At 42.7% G+C, this 27601-nt stretch overlaps 1 protein-coding gene across 1 annotated transcript in view; it reads left to right on the forward strand.

Annotated features, from left to right (window-relative positions):
* LOC111526591 (ovostatin-like) overlaps nucleotides 1-27601 on the forward strand; it is a 113825-nt gene that overhangs the window by 19664 nt on the left and 66560 nt on the right. Inside the window, exons 2-4 of the mRNA XM_023192341.2 lie at nucleotides 1245-1398; nucleotides 21893-22076; nucleotides 22569-22725. Of these exons, the coding sequence (XP_023048109.1) occupies nucleotides 1245-1398; nucleotides 21893-22076; nucleotides 22569-22725 (495 nt within the window). The remainder of the gene's footprint in view (nucleotides 1-1244; nucleotides 1399-21892; nucleotides 22077-22568; nucleotides 22726-27601) is intronic.

A 27601-nucleotide genomic window follows, 5' to 3' on the forward strand; every position in this document is an offset into this window, starting at 1 on the left:
GGAAAGTGCTGGCCTGAGGAGGCTAGGAGAGAGCCATCAGGGTAGAAGAAGGGGCTGAGGAAGCCGGCAGGGGGAGCAGAGGAGTAGGCACCATCGTGGTGAAGAGGTGCAGTGCATTGTGTATGATACACACATTATTATTATTATTGGGAATAACCATGTGTCAGAGTGCAGTTCTCAGCCTGGAGAATGGAAAATGGAAAGGACCAGAGATTCAGAGGAGGCAATTTACCCAAGGTCTCCCAGCCCTTTAAGGCCAAGTAGAGCCTCCTAGGCATTTCCTGCCACACTCACCCAGGCCCACCCACACCTCTGTTGCCATGGAGGGCCCCACTATAGTGCCCAGGAGAGCAGGTCTAGGGCACAGTGCCAGGCCTGATGAATGTCCTTCATACCCTTTTCAAGCAACAGGCTGTGATTAGGCCTAATTATGGGGCCTGGTGCCTTAATATTCTTCCTGGCATGTCTCTTGTCAATCAAATCGGTGCCATCTGCCATGTGATTCCTGCTGTAGTGGCATCAAGGGGAGGAGTTAATTCAACCCAGTGTAAATAGATTCTGCCCTCACCTTGCAATTCAAGGAGTGTTTTTCCCTCCTGTCCTGCACCCCTGCATGTACCTCCTTCCTCTGGCTCCCTAAGCTCTAGCCTGGGTGAGCAGCACCTGGACACTCCTGTACCTAGAGTCACTAGCCCCTGCCCAGTCTGTCTCAGAAGCAGGCCTCGAATTCCTCAGGGTTAAAGTGGGAAGAACCCATGTGTGCATATTTGCTTTTCCAACCTGGGCACCATTTGGCAGTTGATTCGGGCAATTCTCTCACCACCACCACCCTGCCCATGTATCCCTGTGTCCAGCCTCTGTTTTCCTCTGCAGCGGGGGCTCCTTTCTTGTGTACCCAAGGTGGGGAGATCACATATGGACAGGATTCCTGGCAGGTACCAAGCACTTTATAAGGGATGAGGAAAAGTTGCCTCTTCTCCGAGCACTTCCATTGTCCCTACCAATTCCCCGGTCCCTGGTCCTGCCCATTCCCTCCCTCATCCACTCAGCAGCCATCAGCAGAATCCCATCTCCTTTGAGATCCTGGACTCCCACCAAATGCTCTGTCTGCCCTCCCCCTCCCACCTCCCTGAAGCTGTGCACACAGTTGGGATGGGGGCCGTGCTGTCTCAACACCACCCTCCCCGTGGTGGGGTGGGTGCGGTGGACATGGGTGGCTCTGATGCTCTGGCTCCCACCCACAGACACCATGACTCCTGCGAGGACCCAGCATTTCCTGGCAGCTCAGACCTACGCCTTGCCCTTCATCCCACCAGACCTGCAGGAAGAGGAGGCCGTCCAGCAGGTGGCGGATGCCCTGCAGTGCCTGCAGAAGGTCTCCGGAGATATCTTGAGCAGGTGGGAGCTGCCACCCACCCCTGCCTGTTCAGAGGGGGTGGTTCTGGGCAGTCCTCTCTCCAGTCCCAACAATACACCCTCTGGGAGCAGTCCCTTTGGGGATTCCTGGTCCTGGAGGACCCAGCTGGCTTCCCTGGGTGGGAGGGGCCAAGGTGAGAGCCCGGCTTGGAAGCTTTTGCTCCTGAGAGCCCAAGAGCTTACTCCCTTCCGCCCCATTTTGCTTCCTGGTTTCCTGTGCTGTCTCTGCTCTCCAAACTCACGCTCTTCCTCCCACGGGGAGGGGGCTAGTCCTTCACTCTTTCCTGCAGCCAGAAAAGATTTACCCAATAGTGCCTGTGTGCCAGGCACTGAGAAAAATCCCTATAAATCCAGTGATGAATAAGGCAGTATCCCTGTCCAACTGGAGTGCATATGCCGGCAGGAGAGACAGACCTAAATAACCAATGCATGAGCAGTTATTTAATTACAGTTGTGATAAGGCCTATTTATAATAGTCACGAATATTCATAGAGCGTTAACCATGCTCCACCATTGATCTGACTGCATTAACTCATTTAACCCTTGCCACATTTTATGAGCAGGCACTGCTGTTATCTCCATTTTACAGATGAGGAAACTGAGGCACAGAAAGAGACGTAGCCGAGTGGCAGAGCCAGGGTTCAAAGCCGGGGATCTTGGCCCTGGGTTCTGTGGGTTATTACCGCCTCTGTGGAGGGGAGATGAGGTGCGGCGAGGCTTGTCATGGGAAGCCTGGCTTGGTCTTGAGGATCAGGGAAGGTGGATGTGAGGAAATAGCATTTGTGGTAAAATCTGAGGGTGAGTGGGTAGGTCAGGAAGAACATTCCAGAAAGAAGGAAGCCCATGAGCTACAGCCCTGAGATGGAGGACTTGAAAGGAGGCCAGTGTGGCTGGAGTGCAGAGAGGCTGTTGAGGGAGCCGAGCGGGAGGGCTGCAGCCTGTTGTATTGGCAGCACTGACCCCGCACAGCCCTTGGGCTCCAGTGACTTTTCTGTCAGTGTATCTAACTCGAATGAGTGAATGGTGTTTACTGTTTCCTGTTGCAAAGGTCCCAGGGGTTGTTGGGTACACAAGTCCTGTCTTTGGCTGCAAGCAACCGGAAATGAAGCTTGGTCTTCTTCCCGGGACCTCAGGCTGTGCCTTGCATGCGAGATCCCAGCATGAAGTATATGACTGCCTGACTCAGGTCCCTCTCCTGGTCCAAGCCACCCTCACCCCAGCCCACAACTGATCGTCCCCAGATCTGGAGTCCCTGCTCCTTCACTGTGCAGCCTCCTCTTCTGTCACCAACTGGAAGCCCACCTCTTCCTGGAAGCCCTCCCAAACTGAAAAATGGAGGATGAAGCATGATCATTGCCTCCAGATCCTCTTAACTGTTCTGCCTCTCCCCTGCCCACTGACTCACTGGCCTGCTTCAAGCCTGTCTACAAAGTCCCTGTAAACAAGAGGCTTCGCACTGAACTGGCTGAGGGCTTGCCTTGGAGCCAGTGCCTTGGCTCAAATCCGGCTTCCCTATTTGCTTGCTCTGTTCCCTCGGCAACTTATTCAATCCCTCTAAGCCTCCATGTTCTCATCTGTGAAACTGGTAATCATGGCATCTTCCTGATAGAACTGTTGCAAAGATCACGTGAATTAAAACATGCAAAGGCATGGAACAGTGCCTGGCACCTAGGAAGCCTTCAGGAAATGCTCGCTCTTACCTGTTGATAATCTCTACTCGTTGACTGCCCGTGGTGGCCATTTATTAACCTGCCAGCAGCAGTTACAGAAAGTGTCGGATGCTCCTTTGTGCTTATTGTTGTGCTAAATGTACCCAAGGGATGCCTCGGCAAGAGGACGGAAGTCTTTAAGAGCCATCAGCCCCAGATTATGGCCTCCTCATGTCCAGCGCTTGGAATGGAGGGCAAAACTATTCCCTCCGAAATTATGTTTCCTCATCAAGATGAGGACTGCATGCTTGCCCTTCTCTGAGGGCAGCCTTAGATTTTTGGTGGCTTTCCTTTCCCATCCTGGCACTTGGCACCTGTAGACAGTTGCACGTCCCCTGCCCAGGGATGGGATGAGGAGAGATGGGCAGGAAGGCGTATCCTGGGGAAGGGAGTGCTGAGTTCATTGAGAGTGGGTGCAGGTTCTCCAAGTGGCTGGCACAGCCCAGGGAGGGGAGGATATCTCTCAAGAACCCTGGGCCTGTGTCCCAGCTTCCTCACACCCGAGTTCCAGGTACCACATCCATCTCCCACCGTGTGCTCCCCATTGTGCTGGACCCTGAGAGACACCAAAGATGGGGCCAACACGATGTCCTTAGGAGCTGAGAGGCGGGAACGGGAGAGCACAGGGCGAGGCTGATTCTTCATTGCATAGCATGAACCGCACAGGCTTCCAGAGGTCTACAGGGAAGAGAAATCACTAAAAATTGATGGCACCCTGTCAGTCAGAGCTCTCCAAACCAGGTTGAGCAACAAGTAACCAATCAGTAGAGCAGGCTTCGGAGTTTCAGGGCTTACACGACATCATCCGGGCCTGGATTGCTTTCCTTCCATGTCAGCTTGCTTCTTTTGGGCTGGCAACATTCCCAGACAGGCCTTGCTCTCACGGTGGTGAGGTGACAACCAGTGGGGCTAGACTCATGACTTAGGTCTGGCAGGAAAGAATGCTCTCCTGTGTCCCCACTTCCTCCAGAAGCCACACTCACTCATCCCACCTGGCTTGGTCCTCATGTCTGTCCCAGAATCCATTGCTGAGGCCAGGGACTATGACACACTGATTGGCTTAGACTGAGGAGCTCTGGGGGCAGCCCGATCTGAGGCTCGTGAACTGAGATGGATTCCCCAGAAGAAATGGGGCCATTGCTTAAGTAAGGAGGAAATAGGTGCTGGAGAGGAAAACCACGTGCCTACTCCACACAGGGCAGGCTCCTGGAGGAGGGGGCTAAGGTAGCAAGGTTGGTGTGCAGGTCCTGTGGTGGGGTCTAGAAATGGAGGCCACAGGCTTGGAGAGAAGCCTGAAAGTGGCTGGGAACTCAGAGTGTGACAGGCTGCCGGGGAGGCCGACCTGCACTTGGGCTGGGGCTACAACTTCTGCACGGGGAGCACAGACAGCGCTGCCTCTCCCTTGCACTCAGCTCCTTCCCTGCAGAGCAGGGTGTTGGAGGCTGACTTTCCATATGCCTGTGGTCCTGGTCTCTCTGGATGGTGCCACAGGAGCTTTGCCTTGGTTCCTCTGCGTCCTCCACGGTGCCACGGGAGGCTCCCTAGCAGGGTGTGGGGCAAGGTAATGAGTGAAGTTGGGATGAGTGAGTTAAGGCCCATGGGGTACTCAGGACAGGACTTCAAGTTTGATTCAGGAGTGTTAGGGAACTGTGATTGGGTCCTGAGCAGGGCACGGATGGGTCAGAAGAGTTTGGGGAAGGTTCATCAAGCACCTGTCCCAAAGGGGACAAGAAGAGAGAGAGAGAGAGAGCAGATGGCAGAGACACACAGAGGCTGTTGCTATAGTCAGGACGTGGTGGGGATGAGGCTGCAATCAGGGGACTTGCAAGCCAGGAGGGCTGGACGAGACATTCAAAGAGACCAACCACGGGACACAGTGGCAGATTGGGAAGGAGAATGAAGGAAACGGAGGAGTCCGTGATAATTGGGAGTGGTGTGGGGAGCACCTACACTGCTCTGCGCCACCTGCCCCCTTCCTGTGGCAATGGAATGGGCAAGTGTCTGGGCTTTTCATTTTCCATGGGCTTTTTCGATGGGAACGTGACGAGTTTAGAACCTCCCCCTTTCAATGTGCTTCACCTGCTCGGAAACCTCCTGCACAGAAGAGACAGGTGGACAGAAGAGAGACTGTCTCTCCCCTCCCCACCACCCCATCTCAGGCCCCAGACTGGACCCTGGCGTCATTGGCACCTGTGTCTTGTGACCAGGCAGGTGAGGTTCTGGCAAATTAGCAATTCCAGGCTGTGCTCCCTCCTCCTGCTCTGCTGCAGCTGGGGAGCTTGCAGAAAGCACCTCCCAGGCTCTCTTCAGCCCCGCCCACCAGCCCCTCCCAGCCACCTCTTCCTGTCCCTGCGTCTGCCCCCTCTTCACCTGGGAGAAGCTAGGCCCCAAAATACTGGGCCAGATATGTCACCTGCTTCCCGTGATACAGATGACAAGACAGGAGGAGGGTTTGAGACAGCACGGGGAAGAGGATGGGACAGACTCTGTGTGTGGAAGTTTGGATGCTGTCATCTGCCGTCGCCCGTCAGCCCCTGCCCAACATCTTCATCCAAGAAGCCGCGCCACTGCCCAGCGCTTTTCCTCAGAAAAAGGGGGAATTTTCTCTGCAAGGCTCTTGGTCCTTTCCTCCCTCCCTTTCTTCTTCTTGCCCTGCTCCCCTTCCTTCTTTCCCCTTTCCCCTTGTCCTTACTTCCTCCATCCTTCCTTCTCTCTCCTTCTACTCATTGGCATGTGGTGGCCCCCAAGCAGCCTGCATAATGAGCAGATCATCCTTTAGTTTTTACTTCAATGGTTTTGGGGAGCAGTGTACACTGCGCCCAATGGGTGGTCTTTTATCCCACAATGGAGAAGATAAAGGTGAAGGCCAGGTCCCCTGTTCAGGGTCTGCTTCCCTGGGGTCATGACAGAGGCAGGCGAGGAGAAGCAGTGAATCTGGGTGAGGAGTGGGCGCTTTCTGCTCCCTTCTCACCATCACCCTCTAGGGACTGGCATGCTGCTGCTGATGAGCCAGGGCCAGTGGCAGCCCTGCAGAGGTCAAGGGCTGGCCCGGCTTCATAGGAAACATTCTCATGGGGAATGTCATCTTTGGAGATGGTTGAACAGGGAGCCCAGGCATGGTCCTGGCCATCCCTCTGCCACCCCAAGAGGAGCATGGTTCCTACAACGCCTCCTTTAAAGGCACAGCTCCAGCCAGAGGTGCTGCTTGCTGTTGCTCTGCTGCTTCGTCCTCCATGGCGTTCTCTTGCAGAGTGTCTGTCTCCCAAGCCTGGAGCGTCCCTCTCCGTGATCTGCTCTAGACTGCCTCCTCCCTGAAATTTCGCCTACCCCGCCCTGCCTGCTTGTGGGAGTTCTGGGTTTCCTGAGTGCCTGGAGCCCCTCACTGCTCCCCATCTTACAGGCAATAATAGCAAATGCTGAGGACCTGGCTGTGTCAGCCAGGACAGGAGCACCAGACATCACCAGCTCCTTTTCACCTTCAAGGTAATTCCGTGATGCAGAAGTGACCATTCCTGGTTTTCAGTGGAAGAAGCTGAGGCATTGACCTGTTAGTGACCTCCTTAAGGTCCTGCTGCTGCTAAACAGATGTGAAACCAAGGCTTGTGGGGTGTTGTGCTTATTGATGTTCATTTCTTACCTCCCGGGAGCCCTGAATCTCTTTGAGAGTGGATGTGTGTTTTCTGATTCGTCTCTAGCTCCCACGGGCCCAGCACTGTGCTTTACAAACTGAATGCATTCAAGTTATTTGTTGAACAGTGAGGGGTGGGAAGGAAAGGAACAAGGTGAGGGACCAAGCACCTGGAGGGACCAAGGTGCTCCCAGACTGCTGATCACAGCATGCTGATGGGTGGTGCCAGCCAAAGCACCTGCGGTGCAGTGGCAGCAGGATTCCTCCTCATTCACACGTGCCACCAGCAGCAGCAGCAGCAGTGTGGTATGGGGCGCATGCTTGTCAGCTTCAGCAAGGTACTACTGGGTGCTGGGGTGCCAGCCTCTGTGCAGGTGTTCCCAGCAGCAGTAGTGGCAGCAAAACTCAATGGGACGGCGGGCACCTTGGTCCCTCCAGCACATCAGGTTCCTAACCTTGAGGAGCCAGGTAACAAAGCCAGGGCCTGAGACCTGTCTCTTTGCACTAGTTCATGCGGTTCAGGAGTCCTGGTGACTGTACGCTTTCATGCTGATAGCGGTGTTAGCATGGGGATGGGGTGCTGGTGGGTGCAGGACCATGTGTGCCCTCTGCACATTCATGTGGATGGCAGTGGCCACTCACAGCAGGGGTGAGTCTGCTGTTCTCCATGCCTAGTTTTACGCCATTAACAGTGTAGGTACGGGCACAGGAGCAAGGCACTAGCAGGAGCTGGGCTGGTGGATTCTCTGCCTGCAAACACTTCAATGACAGTGGCAGTGTGGCAGGGAGGAGGGGCGTGATGTGCACTCATGCCAGCAGTAGTGGCATGGTGGGGTGCACGTGCACATGCACATTGGTGGGGGAGGGAATGCAAACAAAGCAATGTCAGGGGTGATCATGGGTGAGTAGAAATCTGAGAAATGGTATGGGAGATGCTGCACTTGGGAGGGAATGGGTAGGCTAGTACATGTCTGTGAGGGCTGCTCTGTTGGAGCACTCTACTGGTCAGGTGAAGTCCACCAGCTCAGGAGCTATAATGAATGCCCCCAGGAGGTACCTGGGGGTGCACTGCAAGCAGGTGCAACCAGTCTGGGGCCCCAGAAGAGGCCAGCAGACAAACGGATGCTCAGGTTGGACTGACCTCATTTCATTTTCAAGACTGTCCTGCAGAGTTCAGGTCTAATAGTTTCCCTAAGACTAAAGTCTCCTATGGGAGCAAGTAAAGCCTAGGGTTGTGGGCAACCCTGGCCATGCTCCATTACAGACACTCCTGCAGCAAACTCTATGCACTCCACACTGGCTGAAGTTCTGCCCTGCGATGGTTAATATTAAGTGTCAACTTGACTGGATTGAAGGATGCTAATTATTGTTTCTGGGTGTATCTGGGCATTTCGGGGTGTTGCCAAAAGAGATTAACATTTGAGTCAATGGACTGGGAGAGGAAGACCCACCTTCAGGAAGACCTACCCACAGTGTGGGTGGGCACCATCCAACCAGCTACCAGCCAGCTGGAAAGAGCAGGCAGAAGAAGTGGAAGGAGTTGGCTTGCTGAGTCTTCCAGCCTTCATCTTTCTCTCGTGCTGGATGCTTCCTGCCCTTAAACATCAGACTCCAAGGTTTTCAGCTCTTGGACTCTTGGACTTACACCAGTGGTTTGCCAGGGGCTCTTGGGCTTTCCGCTGCAGACTGAAGTCTGCACTTCGGCTTCCCTACTTTTGAAGTTTTGGGACTCAGACTTGGCTTCCTTGCTCCTCAGCTTGCAGACGGCCTCCTGTGGCATTTCACCTTGTGACTGTGTGAATCAATACTCCTTAATAATCTCCCCTTTATATATACATCAATCCTATTCTTTCTGTCCTTCTGGAGAACCCTGATAATACATACTGTTCCTGTCACTTGGGCTTACCCCCCAATCCCTAGGAACTGGGATGGAAGCCGTGTTGTTATAGGATAAGAGAATAAGTTTTATTGACAAATATATAGATATACTGATAGTCCCCTAGAGATAAAACACAATAAACCTAACATAAAGATCATCAAAGAATAGGGGAGAAGTAGGAAAAAAAAGCATAGAGTGTCTAAATTACAACTGAGGCTTTAATTAACATGTTCATTCATTGATTTATCACAGGTGAACAGCTAGTGTCCGTCCATGTTGGTGTCACATAAGTTGATTTCATTGTGTTAAGAATAGAGATATCCATATATTTGTTGTATCTTTTCATATATATGGTCTATATATAAAATATATTTATATATAATATAATATATTCTGTATATTATATAGAATATATATTCTGTATATTATATAGAATATATATTCTATATAATATATATTACACATATAATATATAATAGAGTCCATATATATGTGGAGAGAGAGAGAAAGAAAGAGAGAATCTTGCACTTTTGCCCAGGCTGGAGTGCAGTGGTACACTCATGGCTCACTACAGCCTCTGCCTCCCAGGCTCAAGCAATCCTCCCACCTCAGCCTCCTGAGTAGCTGGGACTACAGGTGTGCACCACCACACTCAGCTGATTTTTGTGTTTTTTGTAAAGACTGTGTTGCCAGGCTGGCTCTATCTCCTAGGTTCAAACGACGCCCCTGCCTTGGCTTCCCAAAGTGCTGGGATTACAGGTGTAAGCTAGCATGCTCAGCCTGACTTATATATTCTTAAAGTACCCTAGGCCCTGTGGATTTTCAGAGACTCCACGTAAGGAAATTGTGAGTGACTCTTCTAGTGCAATTTGTGATAAAGGTTCAAGGAAAATGAAGGGAGTATACTTTGTGGTACATAACACCCGGTTATGGGAAACTTTTTTTTTCCCAAGTAAATAATAAATTTTCAGTTCCCATTTTACTTATGTATTTAGTAGTTAGCCTGATTACATAATAAAATTGCTCCTCAAATTATAAGCAAGCAAGGAAGGCATAACGAAGTCAGCTATTTGATATAACTCAGGGCAAAGAAACAGTCTTGGATTTAATGTTTATGGTGGAAAATTCTCACTGTCACAATGAGTATGGAAGGTATTAAGGAACTGAGAGAAAAATACCATCTAAAGAATAGATGAGGGTAGATGAACAATACAGCTCTCTTATTTGCCCTTTTCAATAAAACCTTTCCCCAGTTTCTTTTTAAACAGAGTACTAAAGTCATTTTCCTGGTCCAAATTTTGAAAGTAAATAATAAACATTCTAATTCAGGAGTGTTGAATGGGAAGTGCCAAGCTTTGATGTGATTATATTCGTATGATTGTGTATGTGTGCATGTGTGTGTTTAAGAAGAGGTCTTTAGTAAAGTAGACCACCATGGAATATTTCATGGAGAATGTATAGCTGTGATTTGGAGAAGGTTTGTGCTATTGAAGCATCACATGGCACTTTTATGTCCACCCTTCGTGCTCCATGCAAAAGTACTTTGAACAATGGGAATAATAATTAACTGTGTCTATCATTTTCTTATACAGTAATCACATACTTTCTTGCAATTTGAGATAAACTATGTGTGTGCATATGTATGTATATACATACATACATGTATATATGTATATACATTCACACATGTATATACATATATACATACGTGAATGTATATATGTATACACATACATACATGTGAATATGTGTATGTGTACACATATACACACATGTGCATACACACAGATATGTATACATACATGTACACATGTGTGTATATATGCACACATATGTGTATATATGTGTGTGTATATACATATAGATATATATACATTTAATGAGTAGCTGAAATGCTTAACACTAACATCTCCTTTGTTGTGTTCTAGAAATCTCATCCTCTTTGGCCACCTTCTCATTCCATCAATTTTGTTGTCTTTCTCTTCTTTATCCTCAGCCTCTTTCTCTTTATTGTTTTCTTTTCCTTCCAACATATAATCCATATCCTAAAGATGGATTATATCCATATCCTAAAGATATAGATTATATTCCCATAATAATCACATAACAATCACATTTTCCTTCTCATTTTCTGGATATTTACTGATCTTCATTTTGTCTCCACTTTTCTCTTACTACTAAATAATTCTCTCATGATTCTATTGCAAACTCTCTTCTCACTATACACATTAAATATCCTGCATTTCAGTTACTATCTGTATTTTTGTGTATCCCAAATATATGCCTCTATATTCACATTTCAGTTGCATATATCCCACTGCCTAAGGTGCTTCTTTAATTGAATGTCCCACAGGCACCTCAGTAGGATCCATAATCTACTCCAAACCAGTTTCTCCAACTTAGATCCCTGCCTCAGGGTGTGGCAATATCATCATCCATCACCTAAGGATCAACTTTACCTCCTTCTCTCTCTCATCTTCTTTTCTATCAGTGTTGATAATTGACAATTGTTGATCTACCTCCTGAATGACTCATAGATCCACATGCTTTTATCCAGCACTGCCATGCTGCTTTAGTTCAGACCACCAGTCTTGAATGCTGATAGTTGCCAAATACTCTTCTTGGTGTTTGGGAAATATCAATGAATGAAAATAGCAAAAACAGCTGCCCTTGTGGTGCTTGCATTCTAATGGGGGGAGACAAACAATACGTATGATACAATCAAATGAAATGTACAAACATAATAATGAACATAATGGATAAGCAAAGTCAAGGAAATTAAAAGGTTATAAGTGCTATGGAAAATATAAAATGTAGAGAAGGGCAGGAGGACATAGAACACTCTGGGAGGTGAGAAGACTGGAAAGCTAAACACAAGGCTTAGGGTTGATATCATTGAGGCAGTAACATTTGGGCAAAGGCATGAAGGAGGTTATGGAGTTGGCCACATAGACATCTAAGGAAAGACTAGGCCTGGCAGTGGGATCAGCTAGAAAAAAACAAGGCCCATAAAGTTAAGGTGTGTCTTGTGTGTTTGGGAAACAACAATTTAGTTAGCATAGCACTAGAGTAGTTGGAGCAAAGAGGATACAGTAGTAGGCAGAGAGATAAGAACCCTGTTGGGGCACCAAACCAGGTAGGGGATCAAGGATCATTGTTAGGGCTTTAGATTTCACTCTGAGCAAAACTGGGAATGATTGCAGGGTTTTGGATAGAGCCGTGGCCTGATCTGATTACATTTTAAAATAATCAGCTGGCTGCTGTGTTGAGTATAGGCTGTAGAAGTGCAGGAGATCTGGAGGAGGTTGTGAAAATAATCCAGGCAAAAGGTGATTGTGGCTTGGACCTGGGTTGTAGCAGGGGAGATGCTGGTAAGAAGCAATAGATTCTAGGTATATTTTGAAAGTAAAACCAGTATGATTTCCTGGACTGAATACAAGGAATGAGAAAAAAAAAAAAGTGATCAGAGATCATTCCCATGCTGTTGACCTGAGCTAATTCTACAGAAAGAATTGCCATTACCTGAGCTATGCCATGGCTGACATAGGTTTGGGGTAGAAGACTAATAATTCTTCTTTGAGCTTTTGATTTTATATACTCAAATGGAGACATCAGGTTGGAGGTTGGACAATCAGTATAGGAGTCTGAGAGAAAGAGCTCTGAGCTAAAAAAATACAAATTGTGGAATTGTGAGCACATAGACTGTGGGATGGGAAGAGATTGCTCAGGCAGTGAGTCTGAATAGAGAAGAGAATTGGGGCCTTTCCTGTGAAGCTCTTGAATATGTGGAGGTTGGGAGAAGCAGATTGAGAAGAAATCAGCCAAGGAGATTGTGAGAGAGAAACCAGTGAAGTCAGAGGAAGACCAAAACAGTGTGGTCGCCTGGAAGCCAGGTCAAAAACTGTCAGGGAAAAGGAGTAGTCAACAGTGTCCAGTGCTGCAAGTGAGTCCAGGAAACTGAGGACTGAAAATTGATCTTTTACTTACTTAGGGAGAAAAAAAGTTACCCATTTCTTTCATCCCATAAGGGACATCATATGCCAAAATAAGCTGGATTTGTTCTCTTAAACCTCTAGCACAAGTGTGCTAGAAGGTCACATTTTTTTTCTTGGGTGGACTTTCCTTGAACATGCTAGGAGCCTAGGCTTTTTAAATTTGTTTGTTTTTAATGTGTTTGCTGATGTCTCACTTAGACCAACTTAATAGGATTGCCAAAGCAAGGCAGTGGTTCTCAAACTCTAGTGTGTATCAGAATCACCCAGATGGTGAGATTGCTGAGACTCATTCCTGGAATTCTGACTCAATAGATCGGTTGAAGCACAAGAACTTGTATTTTTAAGAGGATCCCAAGTGACACTGGTACTAGTAGGCCCAAGACCACAATTTAAATCCCTTGATCTAAAGTCATAGCTTGGATATCAAGGCTACTCAAAGCTTCCCCAGCCATATGTAATGGTGAACTGGGGTTCAAAGGCTCCAGAGCCTTGCTACTCCAAGTGTGGTCAGAAGAGTAGCAGTATTTGCATTGCTGGGAGGCTGTTGGAAATGAATGCAGAATGTCAGGTCCTACCCACATATGCTGAACCAGAATCCACATGTTAACAAGATCGTCCTCAGATTGGGTAGGTATAAAGTTTGAGAAGCACTGCTTAGACCATCTCTGGATTCTTCTTTTAGGGAACTCTGCCCATGTTAATGTCATAATTGTTCTTGCTGGTCACTGATCTTTGTGAGCTCTCATTTTCTTTGTACTGTACCAAAGAATGACATTTTAGTATTTTTATCTTGCTCACAACTTTCTGTTCACTCCTTCCCATCCGTCCAACACAATGTAAACGGCAAAATAAAGTGTCTTGAACAATGCACTTTTCTGTGTTTGTGGTTGCTCACCCATGAGATTTTCTTCTTCTTTTTAAGTTTAGAGAATGTGTATTTTGCTCAGGACTCAAGTGCTCTCAGATGAATCATGATTTTGTTTTTTAAGTCGATCATATTATCACAATCCCCTCTTATAGTGATTGGAATCCACAGATCAGGTTCCACAAAATGGAGACTCTGAAATGGAGATTTGTGGGTAGAGGGTTTATTGGAGAGAATTCTAAAGATCAATACCTGTAGAGGATGAAGGAAGCAGGATTGTACAGAAAAGGAGTTGTACTACAAGGCAGTCACAATAAAGTTCTCAGTATATCCCATGGGGAGCTGTGGGGTTGGGGTGGTTGTTCAGAGTTGTCCTAATTTAAGGCAACAGAGCCGTGCATTTATACACACACAGTACCTATTATTGTGCACTGAGCTGCCCCTACAAAGGAGGAGGAACCTGGGTGAAATGTTTCTCTGATGCTGAGGGAAGTTCTCAGAGCTGAATTCATCTGACAGCCAACAGCCACCAACATTCCTAGCAGCTAGGGTCATAAGTGCCTCTGCCGTGAGGGGGATTATCTAGAGGGTACATCACAGCATTAGCTACTTTGGCCTAGCAATGAGAGATATCAACCAGGTCTGGCTAAGGAGCTATACAGGAGAATTTCCTAATATAGCATCTGCAATAGTTTGTGAAAGAAGTGGGGGCCAGGAAGAGGGAAAGAGAGAAGGTGGAGGAGGAGGAGAGGGAGAAAGAAGGAGAGAAGAGAAAAGAAAAGAAAAGAGAGATGTAGGAGAAGAAAATTTTTTTTTCTGCTCACTCTGTTCATTCAGATTGAGATATTGCTGGGAAGAAATAATCTTTGCTACTTCAGGAGCCAAAATTGCAAATAATACTGACACATCAAGGAAGTAGAGTGGAAAGAATTTAGGAAACTCCTTGATGGCATGAGTGAGCTGCTGAACCAATGCCAGTCCTCCATTCTCAGGATTTGTGCCAAATGAGATTATAAATGTTTGATTTTTAAAAAGTCTATTATTTAGGTATTCTGTTACTTGCACCTGATAAAGATGTTCTTACTTTTCTTTTTCAATTCCTTTCCTCTTTTATTCTATGGTATCATTATATAGAACTTATGACATCTCATTTTTTTTTAGTTGTTTCTATACTGATTTCAGGAAAATCATTTTGGAGAGGACTTGGCTGACAGAAGCAATTCATTGTTCATACTAATGCTCTTTATGACTAGAATTTTGTAGGGTGTGTGGGGGGGGTTTGGGGTGTAATATTTAGTCTCTGTAGGGGCTTACCCAGTGTTTACGGTATCAGTCACTGTTCTAATCACTTTAAATATATTACTTGTTCAATTTCCACAACAAACTTTTAAGGTATGGTATTGTGGCTATTCCCATCTATAGACAAAGGAAGGGAAGCACAGGGAATTCAAATAACTCATCCAAGGTTGATCATCTGAGAAGTGGTAGAACCAAGATCCAAACACTCACCATGAGGCTCTAAGGCCTTTGTCCTTCTCTGTAACTACCTTACAAGGAAAGGAATGAATGTTTTACACACAAACCAAATTCTTAACACGTTAATATTTTAAAGTCAGGTTGAGTAATTGTAGTTTTCTGAAAGCTACTGCCTGTGAAAAGAGTCAAACTTTGTAAAATATTTGGAGAGAGTTATTCTGAGCCAAATATGCATGACCATTGCCCACAAAGACGCAGCCCCAGGAGATCTTGAGAACATGCGCTCAAGGTGGTTGGGCCACAGTTTGAATCTACATGTTTTAGGGAGACATACGACATTAATCAATACATTTGAGGTACACGTTGGTTAGGTCTAGAAAGGCAGGACAGCTCAAAGGGGGCAGGGAACTGTGTTTCCAGGTCCTTGGTGGAGTCAAAGATTTTCTGATTGGCAATCGATTAAAATAGTTTATCTATTTTTAGTAGAGATGGGGTTTCACCGTGTTAGCCAGGATGGTCTTGATCTCCTGACCTCGTGATCCACCCGCCTCGGCCTCCCAAAGTACAGGCGTGAGCCACCGCGCCCGGCTAACATAGTTTATCTAAAGACCTGGAATCAATAGAAGGAAGTGTCTGGATTAAGATAAGGGGTTTTGGAGACCAAGATTCTTATTATGCAGATGAAGCCTCTGGGTAGCAGGCTTCAGAGAGAACAGACTGTAAATGTCTCTTATCAGACTTAAAAAGGTGCCAGACTCTCAGTTAAGTCTCTCCTGGATCAGGTAAATGACTTGGAAAAGGAAGACGATTCTCTGTAGAATGTAGATTTTCCCCACAAAAGACAGCTGTGCAGATCCGTTTCAAAATATGTCAAAGAAATATATTTTAGGTGCGGGACTTAAAACTTATGTGACGGGTTGGTAGGTGCAGCAAACCACCATGGCACATGTATACCTATGCAATAAACCTGCACGTTCTGCACATGTACCAGAACTTAAAGTAAAAATTTTTAAAAATGATCATGTTCAAGCAAAAAAAAAGAAAGAAATATATTTGGGGGTAAAATACTTCAATTTCTTTTAGGTCTTGTTGTCTGTCATGTTGGTGTCTTATTGCTACAAAGAGTATTTTGTCTTAAGGTCTCTGTTTTAATGTTAATGCTGGTTAGCAGTGCCTGAATTCCAAAGGGGGAAGGTATAGTCAGATACATCTGACCTCCCACTCCTATCGTGGCCTGAAGTAGTGTTTCAGATTTACCGTAGGATGTCCTTGGCTGACAGAAGGGGTTCATGCTGTTGGTTGGGGGGCTTAGAATTTTATTTTTGGTTTACACTACAACAAAAGTATAACTTTCTTGTGCCAAGGTGTTGCATTTACCACAGGCCTTTCCCAACAGAGTGCATTCAGTCCCAACCACACTCTGCCTGAGAGATTACCTGTGCTTCCACTAGTAAGCAGCTCTGGAAATGTTTATAACTTGTTGTAATAGCTTTTATGCCAAATAAAACAAGTTTACACACCCTGATTATGTTCAGTAATGGTAACTCAGAGGAGAGCACTGTGAGCCTGCCCTCATGACACAGCCCCACCACAGATACTTGTGTTTGTGAGTCTTCACACAAAGAGAGGCCTTAAAGGAGAGAACAGATGAGCATTGCTTACCATTGGCTGGTATGAACCAACTGCCTGCTGAGGCTCTGGACAAAGGGCTTCTCAAGAACAGGTTCTGCAGAGGGAAGGACAAGTTCCCATTTGTCCCATGACTCATGGTAAGTTCCTGGCAAATCTCCCTAAGCCCTTCATCAACTGGCTACAAAGAAACACTGCATGCTTTGCAAAGTGATGACAGCCACAGGTTGCAAAATGATTTGAATTATTTCCAGAAGCTTTATGTTTTCTTAATATCAAAAATGATCAATATTACCTAAAGAATCATACTTTTAAAAAAGTGAAGCAAGAAAGGTGGTGAAAACACAGGAGAGAAGTTATATACTGAAACTAACTTTGGAAGAGTGAATAGGTCTTCACTAAGCTTGGAAGCATAATTTATTCTTTTTCTTATTTTTCTTTTTACTTTTCATGAGTATATATTACTTGTTTATTTTTTATTATTTTTTTGGGGGGGGGACGGAGTCTCACTCTGTCACCCAGGCCGGAGTGCAGTGGCGTGATCTCTGCTCACTGCAAGCTCCGCCTCCTGGGTTCGCGCCATTCTCCTGCCTCAGCCTTCCGAGTAGCTGGGACTACAGGTGCCCGCCACCACGCCCGGCTAAATTTTTGTATTTTTTAGTAGAGACAGGGTTTCACCGTGTTAGCCAGGATGGTCTCGATCTCCTGATCTCGTGATCCACCCGTCTTGGCCTCCCAAAGTGCTGGGATTACAGGCGTGAGCCACCGTGCCCAGCCTTGTTTATTTGTTAATAGTATATATTACCTGTAAACTTCAGTTACTTTGCATTGTAGGGAAAGGCATCTTGAATATAAAATGTTTTCTTATATTAAATATAGGACTATTCATTGTCATAAAAGCAAACAATATCTATTAATAACATTATTCCAACGTATTCACAACATACTCAGACTTGGACTTACGTCTTATTTGTGTTTTATTTTGACAATTACTGAACTCATTTTTTAAAATTTCATAAAATAAATTACTGCTGTTAAAAAAATTACAATAAAAGGCATCCCAGATGCATTCTTTTAAAACATTAGAACAATGATCTTAAAGTTAGAAGCATTGATTTAGATTTTGTTTATAATCCTTTTTCGTAGTAATGGTAAGGAGGCTTTAGCCCAGCATTGCACTTTTATAGTTGTAATGAAACACATCTCTGCTTTACAGGACAAGGAAGTGAACATTGGAATGTGTGTGAATAAAGAGGGATTTTTTTTCCATATGCTGGAAATGGCATTCCCAGTTTGCCTAATAGACAACCCACACCATCATTTTTCCCACTTTCTCCACGCCCTTAACTTTATGAATGAGATCCTTCTTGTCTAGTAAATGATGAAATCTTTTCCCACAGTAGAAGGGTATTTCCCATGCATAGACTGAGAATTAGAAACAACTGCTCTGTATCCTGTATGCAAATAACATTGTTACTGTATTGTAAAAAACTTATGTATGTCTGTGTTCACGTGTACATATGTCTTTCTGTTATTCTTACTGTTTCACATTTAAACAGTTAGAAGACTTTTACCAAATTTAGAAGGTGTATTAGGGAGGTCTATATTTGTATCTATCTCTCAATTTGGATAATGTTTAATGTACAAAATTCACTTTTGAGATCCCTGGAAAAATCTAAAAAAATGAACAATCATACCTTAAGTCAGATGTAACTTAGAGAGTTGGAGGCAAGTATAAATAATATTAATAGAATTACTCCATATGTGTTATAATTCCATGGAATAAGAAAATAAATCATAATTCTAAACATGAGTCTCAGATAGAAGGTTAGGGCATTTATTCCAAATTTTAGGTGCTAATTGACAATCTAGAAAATTCTTGTATATGCAAGTCAATGTAGTATGCTCATATATTTATTTATCAGAGGGTCATTATTCAAATATTTAATAATTATGATGTCTTCAATCAAATCAGATAGATGAGATTGTATGTGTGTTTGTAAAGATGAATTTCATTCTCCTTACAAAAGATAAGTGTTCTGCAAGATCCAGCTTCTACTCAACAAATTCAAGCGTTTGTATTAATTTGTCTTTTGGAAATTTCTTACATTAACTTTCCTGTTATCGATGTTGGGTCTGGATTTCTAAATTGTAATGGATTACTAAAGTCTGAGAAAGCATTTGATCTCCAGATGTGCCCTACTACTGGTATGATTTATATTCTGCATTTTAATTAATAAAGATGCTCTATATGTAAGTGCATGCCTGACTGCGTTCCTCAAATAGTAAGTGATCATTTTAGATTCACACTTTGGAATGAGTGTTGTGGCAAGGGGCAAGGAAACCCCAAGGAATCAGTAACAGGCAAACATAAAGAGAGGTCGGTCTGGGTGTTGCTTTTCACAGAGAATAACACAAGTAGTCACTAATCTGAGACTGTTAGCCAACTGGGATATAAAGAGGAAGGAGCAGATTGAAAGCATAAAGTCCACTGTCTTAGTCAAATGATTAAGGGCAATTGTCTTTAGATTTGGCCAAAATTTCATAGGTAAAGAAGTGCATGATAACAGGCTTTTTATAAAGGGTTAGGTGAAAATACAGTAAGAATAAAACAAAAACTAATGCCTCATTAAGTTGACCATACCCTAAATACAGATGATGACTAGCTTTAATCTTTTCTAGTTCTCTGTAATATACAGAAGTGGGAACCCAGCAGAAGATATTATCAGTCAGAAAGATGCATCTGCTTCTCACCACATTACAAAGCCCGTGTACAACCCCTGGATAGAAAACTAACACCCCAATAATGGGTTCTCTTTAAAAGTCCGGGAGTCAATAGTGCTTACTTCAAACACGGCATAGGATGGGCTGAATGGAAAGAAGTTCTCCTCCTGGGAGAGTTAATATTCTCCTATTTTGCTCCCTAAGAATATGGTTAGTTGTACACAGACACAAGATTCTATGGAAAACTTGAGACTGACTAAAAGTCATGATTGACTCAAGAGGTGCTAGCATTCATATACCACCCATTGGAAATTCAACAATGAATAAAACATGCAGGCTGTATCTCTGAGATTCCCACAGCCAAGTGGCATGTATTACATAAAAACTAAATATTTGTAGTGTGACATGACATCCTCTAATAGAGATGAGTACCCGTGTTATGGGAGCTAAAAGCAGCAACAGCTAATTTCAGTTTGGGAATTATGAAAGTTTGAACTGAATCACCAAAGAACAACGAGGATCTATGTACCTGGTAGACAGGAAGTCATAGAGAGGTTCTGGACAGAAGATTGAGCCCACAAATACACATGGGAGACGAAAGGGTGTGGCACATTGCTGGTGTTTTCAGGGAAGAAAGTAGAATGTCTGTGGGCAAGCAGTGGGGGCTAAAGCTAGATAAGAACCTTAAGAAACTTTCTAAAGAGTTTGGAATTTATCTTCTAAGTAATAGTGGACCATTAAAGGATTTTTAAAGAGGATATGATATAATTAACTTGAATTTTAGGAAAAAACTGTTGGTAAAATAGATTTCTTGCTGTTTTCAGTAAACGGGCAATGTCAGAGGCAGAGCCCGATGAAACCACTTTGTGATACGTGATAAAGTCACGGCAATCATGAGACTGTTTTCTAAGAGCATCTTATTTAGTCAAAACTCTAAAGACAAAGAAACACAAAATACCTGTCAATAATTTTGGTAAAGGAAAAGAAGAAAATGAAATGCAAAACAAGAAAAAGTAATGCTTCAATAAACTTTCCTACCAGGATACTTGTATATAAAAATACATCGTATGGAAAATACAACATCAACAATTAGTAATAAAAAATACATAGTAATATTTAATTTTTTTCATTGAGAGCTTCCTTAAGCCTTTATTATTTTTGTTCCATTGTAATAACTATATGGAACATTGCCAACCAGAAATTGGTACTGAGTTCTCAAAATAGATTTAGCTCTCAACCAGGATATAATAGTGAGATATAAATTAATTTACAATAACTGAATTTACTGAAATTAGGTTTAATTTGTTCTTGAAGTTTTCATTCATAGGCATCATAATTTATATCTAGGAAATGCTGATGCAAGACTTTTGTAAATTAGATGACACATCTGATGACATGTAAGACACTGGGAGGTGGCTACAATTTAAACATGTCTTAAACTTTAAGAATGACTCAGGAAATACTGACAAAATCTCCTGCAGGGATATATAGTCCCATACTTGGCTTCCCTGACTAGTGAGAACATCTGGGCTCCTAGCACATTGACCTGTACATGGATCTAGCAGACACGACCTATTGACTTTTTCTTCATCTCCTTGGATCATGATGTGGAAGATAATACATCTGGGTGTTTTTCTCTTTCATCTGTCTCTTTCTCTGTCACCAAACGTGTAAGTGATTACACAGTTTATTATTTCACATGGAAGGCAAATAGAGCTTGGTATTAAAAATTCAGGCTGGGCACAGTGGCTCACTCCTGTAATCCCAGTACTTTGGGAGGCTGAGATGGGTGGATCACCTGAGGTCAGGAGTTCAAGACCAGCCTGGCCAACATAGTGAAACCCCGTCTTTACTAAAAGTACAAAAATTAGCCAGGTGTGGTAGCATGAGCCTGTAATCCCAGCTACTCTGGAGGCTGAGGCTGGAGAATCACTTGAATCTGGGAGGGGGAGGTTTCAGTGAGCCAAGATCATGCCACTGCACTCCAGCCTGGGCGACAGAGGGAGACTCTGTCCAAAAAAAAAAAAAAAAAATTAAACATTACATTTTTATTGCAGTGATTTGATTTTAAATAATTTTATCATTTTACAATATAATACAAAATATGCTCATGGGAATAGTAAATTTCAAATTTGAATGGCACCATCATCTCTGCCTCATAGATATCCAGAATGCTGATTAAGAGCTGTAACAGTGCTATATTTATGTTGAGGAAGAGGTGTCTGACAGCTGCTGGGGAAGGAACTGGACAAATAGTAGGCAAATATAAAACAGAATGTGCTGTGCCAGTTTGGGGGCAAAAGCATTGCATAAGAACACTGATGATGTTAACCTTTATAGAACTAATGACGAATTACCTGCTGATTTTTAATTGGGATTTCCTTTTTGACTCTTTAAAATTTAATTCATAGGCCAGCATCTTTCTGTTTCATGCGGATTTAGCCATTTGATGTATTTCTAACATTTAAAAATAACATACTTAAACTCAAAAATTCTTCAGTTAACACAATAATTGCTAAGTAACTAATCATTGACACATTCAATTGTAATGGTCTTGCTTGAATTTTGTAGGCAGTATGTTCTGCTGATTCCTTCTGTTCTACAAGAAGGCTCTTTGGATAAAGCTTGTGCCCAGCTTTTTAATCTCACCGAATCTGTTGTTTTGACGGTCTCCCTCAACTATGGTGAGGTCCAAACCAAAATGTTTGAAGAAAATGTTACTGGAGAAAATTTCTTCAAATGCATCAACTTTGAGGTAAATGCTTCTTTCTGCTTAATATAGAAAAGAATATTACAGGTGAACACCACCCACATAACTGACATTTTAGGGACAAAGATCATGCTATTTGACTGTATGCGTCAAGTTATTTTAATTTTTAAAATAATCATATAGTCCTTAGTTTGACATGATGTCAGTACAGTCATAAATGGTAACAAGGGCAAGAGCCAAAACATTTGATTTTATGATAGAAAATTGTTGAAGGGAATAAGATATGTAAAAAGATATATATCTTTTGTGCAGAAAAGATATATATCTTGTGCAGAAAAGGGAAGTTTTAAGAAAGGCAAAATAATTCATTTAAATGGTGAGGTAAGGAAGTGACAAAGCAAGAGAAATAAACAAGGTTGGTTATTGAAGAAATAAATATGACAAATTAGGAATTAAAACTTTTAGTGATACCAACACGCAGTGCTAGAGATTTCTTAACGAAAAATCAGTTTCATGGAGTGTTTATTTGTTCCCTAGGTCCCTCAGGCCAGATCTGACCCACTGGCGTTTATTACATTTTCTGCTAAAGGAGCCACTCTCAACCTGGGAGAGAGGAGATCTGTGGCAATCAGATCCAGAGAGAACGTGGTCTTTGTACAAACTGATAAACCCATCTACAAACCTGGACAGAAAGGTGAGTGTACCTAAATCAGGTTACTCTCAACTAATGTCACTTATATGATATTTGAATTGATGGTACACAATACAAGCTCAGAAATTTTATTGTATTAAATTTTATTAGAGAACATTCTTAAAAATATAAAATAAAAACATAGATTACATAGCTTAAATGTTAGAGATTTCATTTCCATGAGTCTGGGGTGGGGAGCTTCAGAAAGTGTATTTTTAAAGAGCACCTTATTCTTATTTTCTAATAATATCCATATTATTCTAATAACATTCTAACCACATATTTGGGAATTTTGAATTTTAGTTTATGCAAACTTACAAGCTTATGGTTGAAATAGAAATAAAACAGTAACAAAATATGTCATGAACATGAAATGAGATACCCCTAGTGACTACAGAATTGCCCAAGTAATAGAATGATCAACATGACATTGAATCAAGCCGAAAACCCTCCTCTCTTTTCCTGGGTGCAGAAGGAGTTGATGAATACAGATTACAGCAGTCAAAAGAAAGACATTTCTGATGAGATGAATGGTACATAAAAAAGCACTGAGGTAGAATTAATTAGAAAACCATGCCATAAAATGAGAAGTAGAAGCACTTTGGGAGGCCGAGACGGGCGGATCACGAGGTCAGGAGATCGAGACCATCCTGGCCAACACGGTGAAACCCCGTCTCTACTAAAAAATACAAAAAACTAGCTGGGCGAGGTGGCGGGCGCCTGTAGTCCCAGCTACTTGGGAGGCTGAGGCAGGAGAATGGCGTAAACCCGGGAGGTGGAGCTTGCAGTGAGCCGAGATTGGGCCACTGCACTCCAGCCTGGGTGACAGAGCTAGACCCTGTCTCAAAAAAAAAAAAAAAAAAAAAAGAAGTAGATAGGCTTACTTGGGGTAAAGAAACCCAAATGTCCATCAATGATAGACTGGATTAAGAAAATGTGGCACATATACACCATGGAATACTATGCAGCCATAAAAAGGGATGAGTTCATGTCCTTTGCAGGGACATGGATGAAGCTGGAAAGCATCATTCTGAGCAAACTATGGCAAGGACAGAAAACCAAACACCGCATGTTCTCACTCATAGGTGGGAACTGAACAATAAGAACACTTGGACACAGGAAGGGGAACATCACCCACTGGGGCCTGTCATGCGGTTGGGGGAGGGAGGAAGGATAGCATTAGGAGATATACCTAATGTAAATGACAAGTTAATGGGTGCAGCACACCAGCATGGCACATGTATGGTGACAGAGCGAGACTCCGTCTCAAAAAAAAAAAAAAAAAAACCTGCACGTTGTGCACATGTACCCTAGAACTTTTAAAAATTAAAATAACTTTAGACATACAGTCAAACAGCCTGATCTCTGTTCCTAAAAAGTCAGTTATGTAGGTGGTGTTAATGCACGTGTAATATTACTTTCTATAATAATAAAAAAAGACAATAGAATAAAATGTGATATAATAAAAGAAAAAAAAGGAAGGGAAAAAAGCTGCAGTGAATAAAAGAGTTAAAGGAAAGCTCTGAATGTAGAACTAAAGAAGCATTTTCATGCAGTTAAGCAACACCCATAAGGAGTCATTACATATGTAGGGTCATGCCTTGAGGAGGCAGTTGTGGATGAACTGAGGATCAGAGTAATCAGAGCCTGCTTAGGCACCGACACACTGTGATCCCAGAACAACATAAGCAGAGGGAGGTGAAGGATTGTGCTGGAGATGGAGGAATGTACTGCATGCATTGTGCTGTCCCCACCCTTCCACTCCTCTTCCCCTGACCCTTTGCCTCCCTCCCTCACTTCACAAAAGAGGGCATTCAGGTCAGTATTTAGGCACCAGAGAAAGACTGAAGGACTAGACAAGAAAGACAGGGCATGGCTGTACAGTTTGGGCTGGCACAAATAACGGTGGAACAAACATGAAGAGAGCATGCATGCTGGGGTGGGCGGTGCTTATGAGGGGGAAGCGTGTATGTGGTTGACACAAGAGGATGTCTGAGGAAGGCTTCTAGGATTCTTGCTAAGGAGAGCTGCAGAAGGCAGAGGTGGGGAAGGTGGCTGCTGCTTCAAAGAGCACAGAAACATTAAAACTTAATTTAAAATGAATGCTTTTTTTAAAAAATTTCTTATCCATCCACAGTCTAGTAAAGAGTCTAATGCACAGAGGAAAGGTTATAAAATAGCAAAGAAATTGAGCCAGGAGCCTTACACAATTGAGAGATAGTCAGTTTTTAAAAACCTGATCATTATAATCTGAGATATAATGCTACAAATATTCATAATCTACTCAGCATCATGCTTCTTGTTTGAATAAAAAATATGGTGTGATATTAACTATGACTGTATGCTAAAACCTCATTGCACATTTAGTTTGTTGTTGCTTCATATGTGACCGCCACCTGCATTTTGATGTCTATATATGCATCTCCCCTCCTCCCTTTGAGATATTACAGGAGACAGAACATTAGTGCAGGCTAAAAATTTTATAGGGAACTATTGATGGCTACAGTATTGCAAATGTGGCCATTTGAAACTCTAAAGAGAGGATGCAGAAATTATCTAGATACGTTTCTGTAACTTTTTGTTCTTCAGCTTCATATATTTGCAATTAACACGTTCTTTGAGTTCCTGGTTTGACCAGAAGTATTTGCCTGACTGAAAACTGAGTACTTGTTTGACTGGCTTTTCCTCAGCGTTATCACTTCTGCCCAAATGTGCCCAAGATCAAAGAAAAAGCACACAATGAAATTTAATTCCGAGATCAGAATAAAAAATATGGAAATACAGGACAGTCAATTAGTTTGTCTGCTATCTTGTGGACAATGAGCACAGAGTAGCTCTTAAGAAATTTGGAATAGGTTTTACCTCGTATAACTTTAGGTTGTAAGAAGTCCCTCTCCCAAAATAATCACCAACTACTTCTTGTCTCTTGAAATTTTGTTGTAAGGGTTTCATTGCATTTGTTTAAAGCATTTATCCCTGCTACAAGATTTAGAACAGTAAGATATTTTCTTTATTTAAACATTAATACATTTTAGTCTTTTTCTTGAAAATACATACTTATGGGTAAATCTATAAAATATGCCAGGCACCTAAATAGAGAAAAAAGAATCACCAAAATCTAAAAGGTTTTTTAAGCTCTAAAATAAAACTCTTAAACTTCAGAGAATTATAGAGAGGAAGTTACTTAAATTTACCTACTAATCCAGAGGAAGCAGTAGGATTCCCATTACCTAGAAAAAAAAAAAAATGTGTATTGCTTACCCTGACAGCCACTGTCATTCTATGAAGAAAGTAGTTTTGTCCTGTTTTGAAAATTTTGTGCTATTTTGACAATAAGTGCACTAGAAATATCTGTGAATTATATAAATTTAAATTATATGGCTTTGAAAGTTTATGATGTGAAAGCAAGTTTTTGTTATCTCACTCTTGTATATAATTTCACTTAATGAAAACATTTTCCCCAATTTTTTAACTGAAGGAAAATTTACAGTTTTCATAGTTTTAAAGATGGCAAGCTGAGTGCATTATCAGCTATATATGCTATGGCTACAGGAGGGCTATACTTTTATAGTAACACATGTAATCTCTTAACAAGATAACTCCTAAACAAATTAATTTTAAATTGAGAGTTTTCAAGAATACACCTTGCACGATAAGGGTACCCTACCTATAAAAGAAATAGGAATGAAAGTTATCTGTACATGACTTAATCTGGTGCAGTTATCACATATATTTTCTGGAGATTGACATAATTCTAAAACACCTCTTAAACACCTATTGTAGCTTGTGTTAATTTTTTAAAATAGGGAAAACATATGATCACTGAAGATATTCTACATGGAAAATCCGCATACAGATGCAAACACATGAGCCATGAACAGCGTGTTTTTAGATTTGGGTGTGCAATTGATTTGTAGTTCAACTTGTTTCTATCTCAGGGAATTTCTCTTAATTTTCTTTAATGAGCACAGGTTATTTTACATTAAACTACCATGAATTAAAATACTACCTAAACTATTTGACATTTTATGAGACATTTATTCTTAATTCCATAAAAATCTGCCCTTCAAATAAATAATAGATTATATGATAGTAAAACATCTGGTACAATCTTCACATTTTAATATGGTTTAAAAGTCCATTTGATTTACAACTTCCTCAATCCTTGCTGTGTGGATATTGAGCCCTGGATAACCTGATACACTGTAGCAATATAAAAGTGCAGAGTAATACAAAATTGATAAATGAGAAACTGACCAGGGAAGTTCACAGTATTTATAATGCAATATATTAACTGCTATATAGTGGCATGAACAAAATATGAAAAAGTATAGTAAACAGATAGAATAGAAAGTGACTAATTCTTCAGTTATTAAAAAATAAGTATATCAAAGAGGATATACAGGAATGCATTTAGAGTAAGAAGGGATAAGGTACTTGACTGATATACAAAGTCTTCAGCAAAGCAGATTCTAGTTGTGTCTGGGAGAATTAAAGAAGGGCTATTCAAGCTTCCAGTGTCAGGGTAGAAGGGAAAGTAGCCCCTCTGTGTGAGAAGGAAAGGGCTATTATAGAAATAACTATGACAGAAGTAAAGTCAGTACTCATGATGAAATTACCGCAGGTAAGGGATAGTGTATAGCTTCAGGTTAGGAGGCTCGGTGGGAATGGCTGGAGAGGAGGCTGCGGTAGAAGACCAGGTTGGAACTTCACAAAAAGTAACGTGTGACTTGCTACACATTAAGTTATGAAGACACTGGCTTTTGTGCAATGGGAGGTTTTCATCAGAGAAGATTCAAGATAAGATTTAGTCTTCAGAAAGTGGCTCTGATAACCATAGAAAGATTAGCTAGGTTATGGCAACACAAATGGCAGCGAT

Source organism: Piliocolobus tephrosceles, chromosome 10, assembly GCF_002776525.5.
Source record: "Piliocolobus tephrosceles isolate RC106 chromosome 10, ASM277652v3, whole genome shotgun sequence".
Lineage (NCBI taxonomy): Eukaryota > Metazoa > Chordata > Mammalia > Primates > Cercopithecidae > Piliocolobus > Piliocolobus tephrosceles.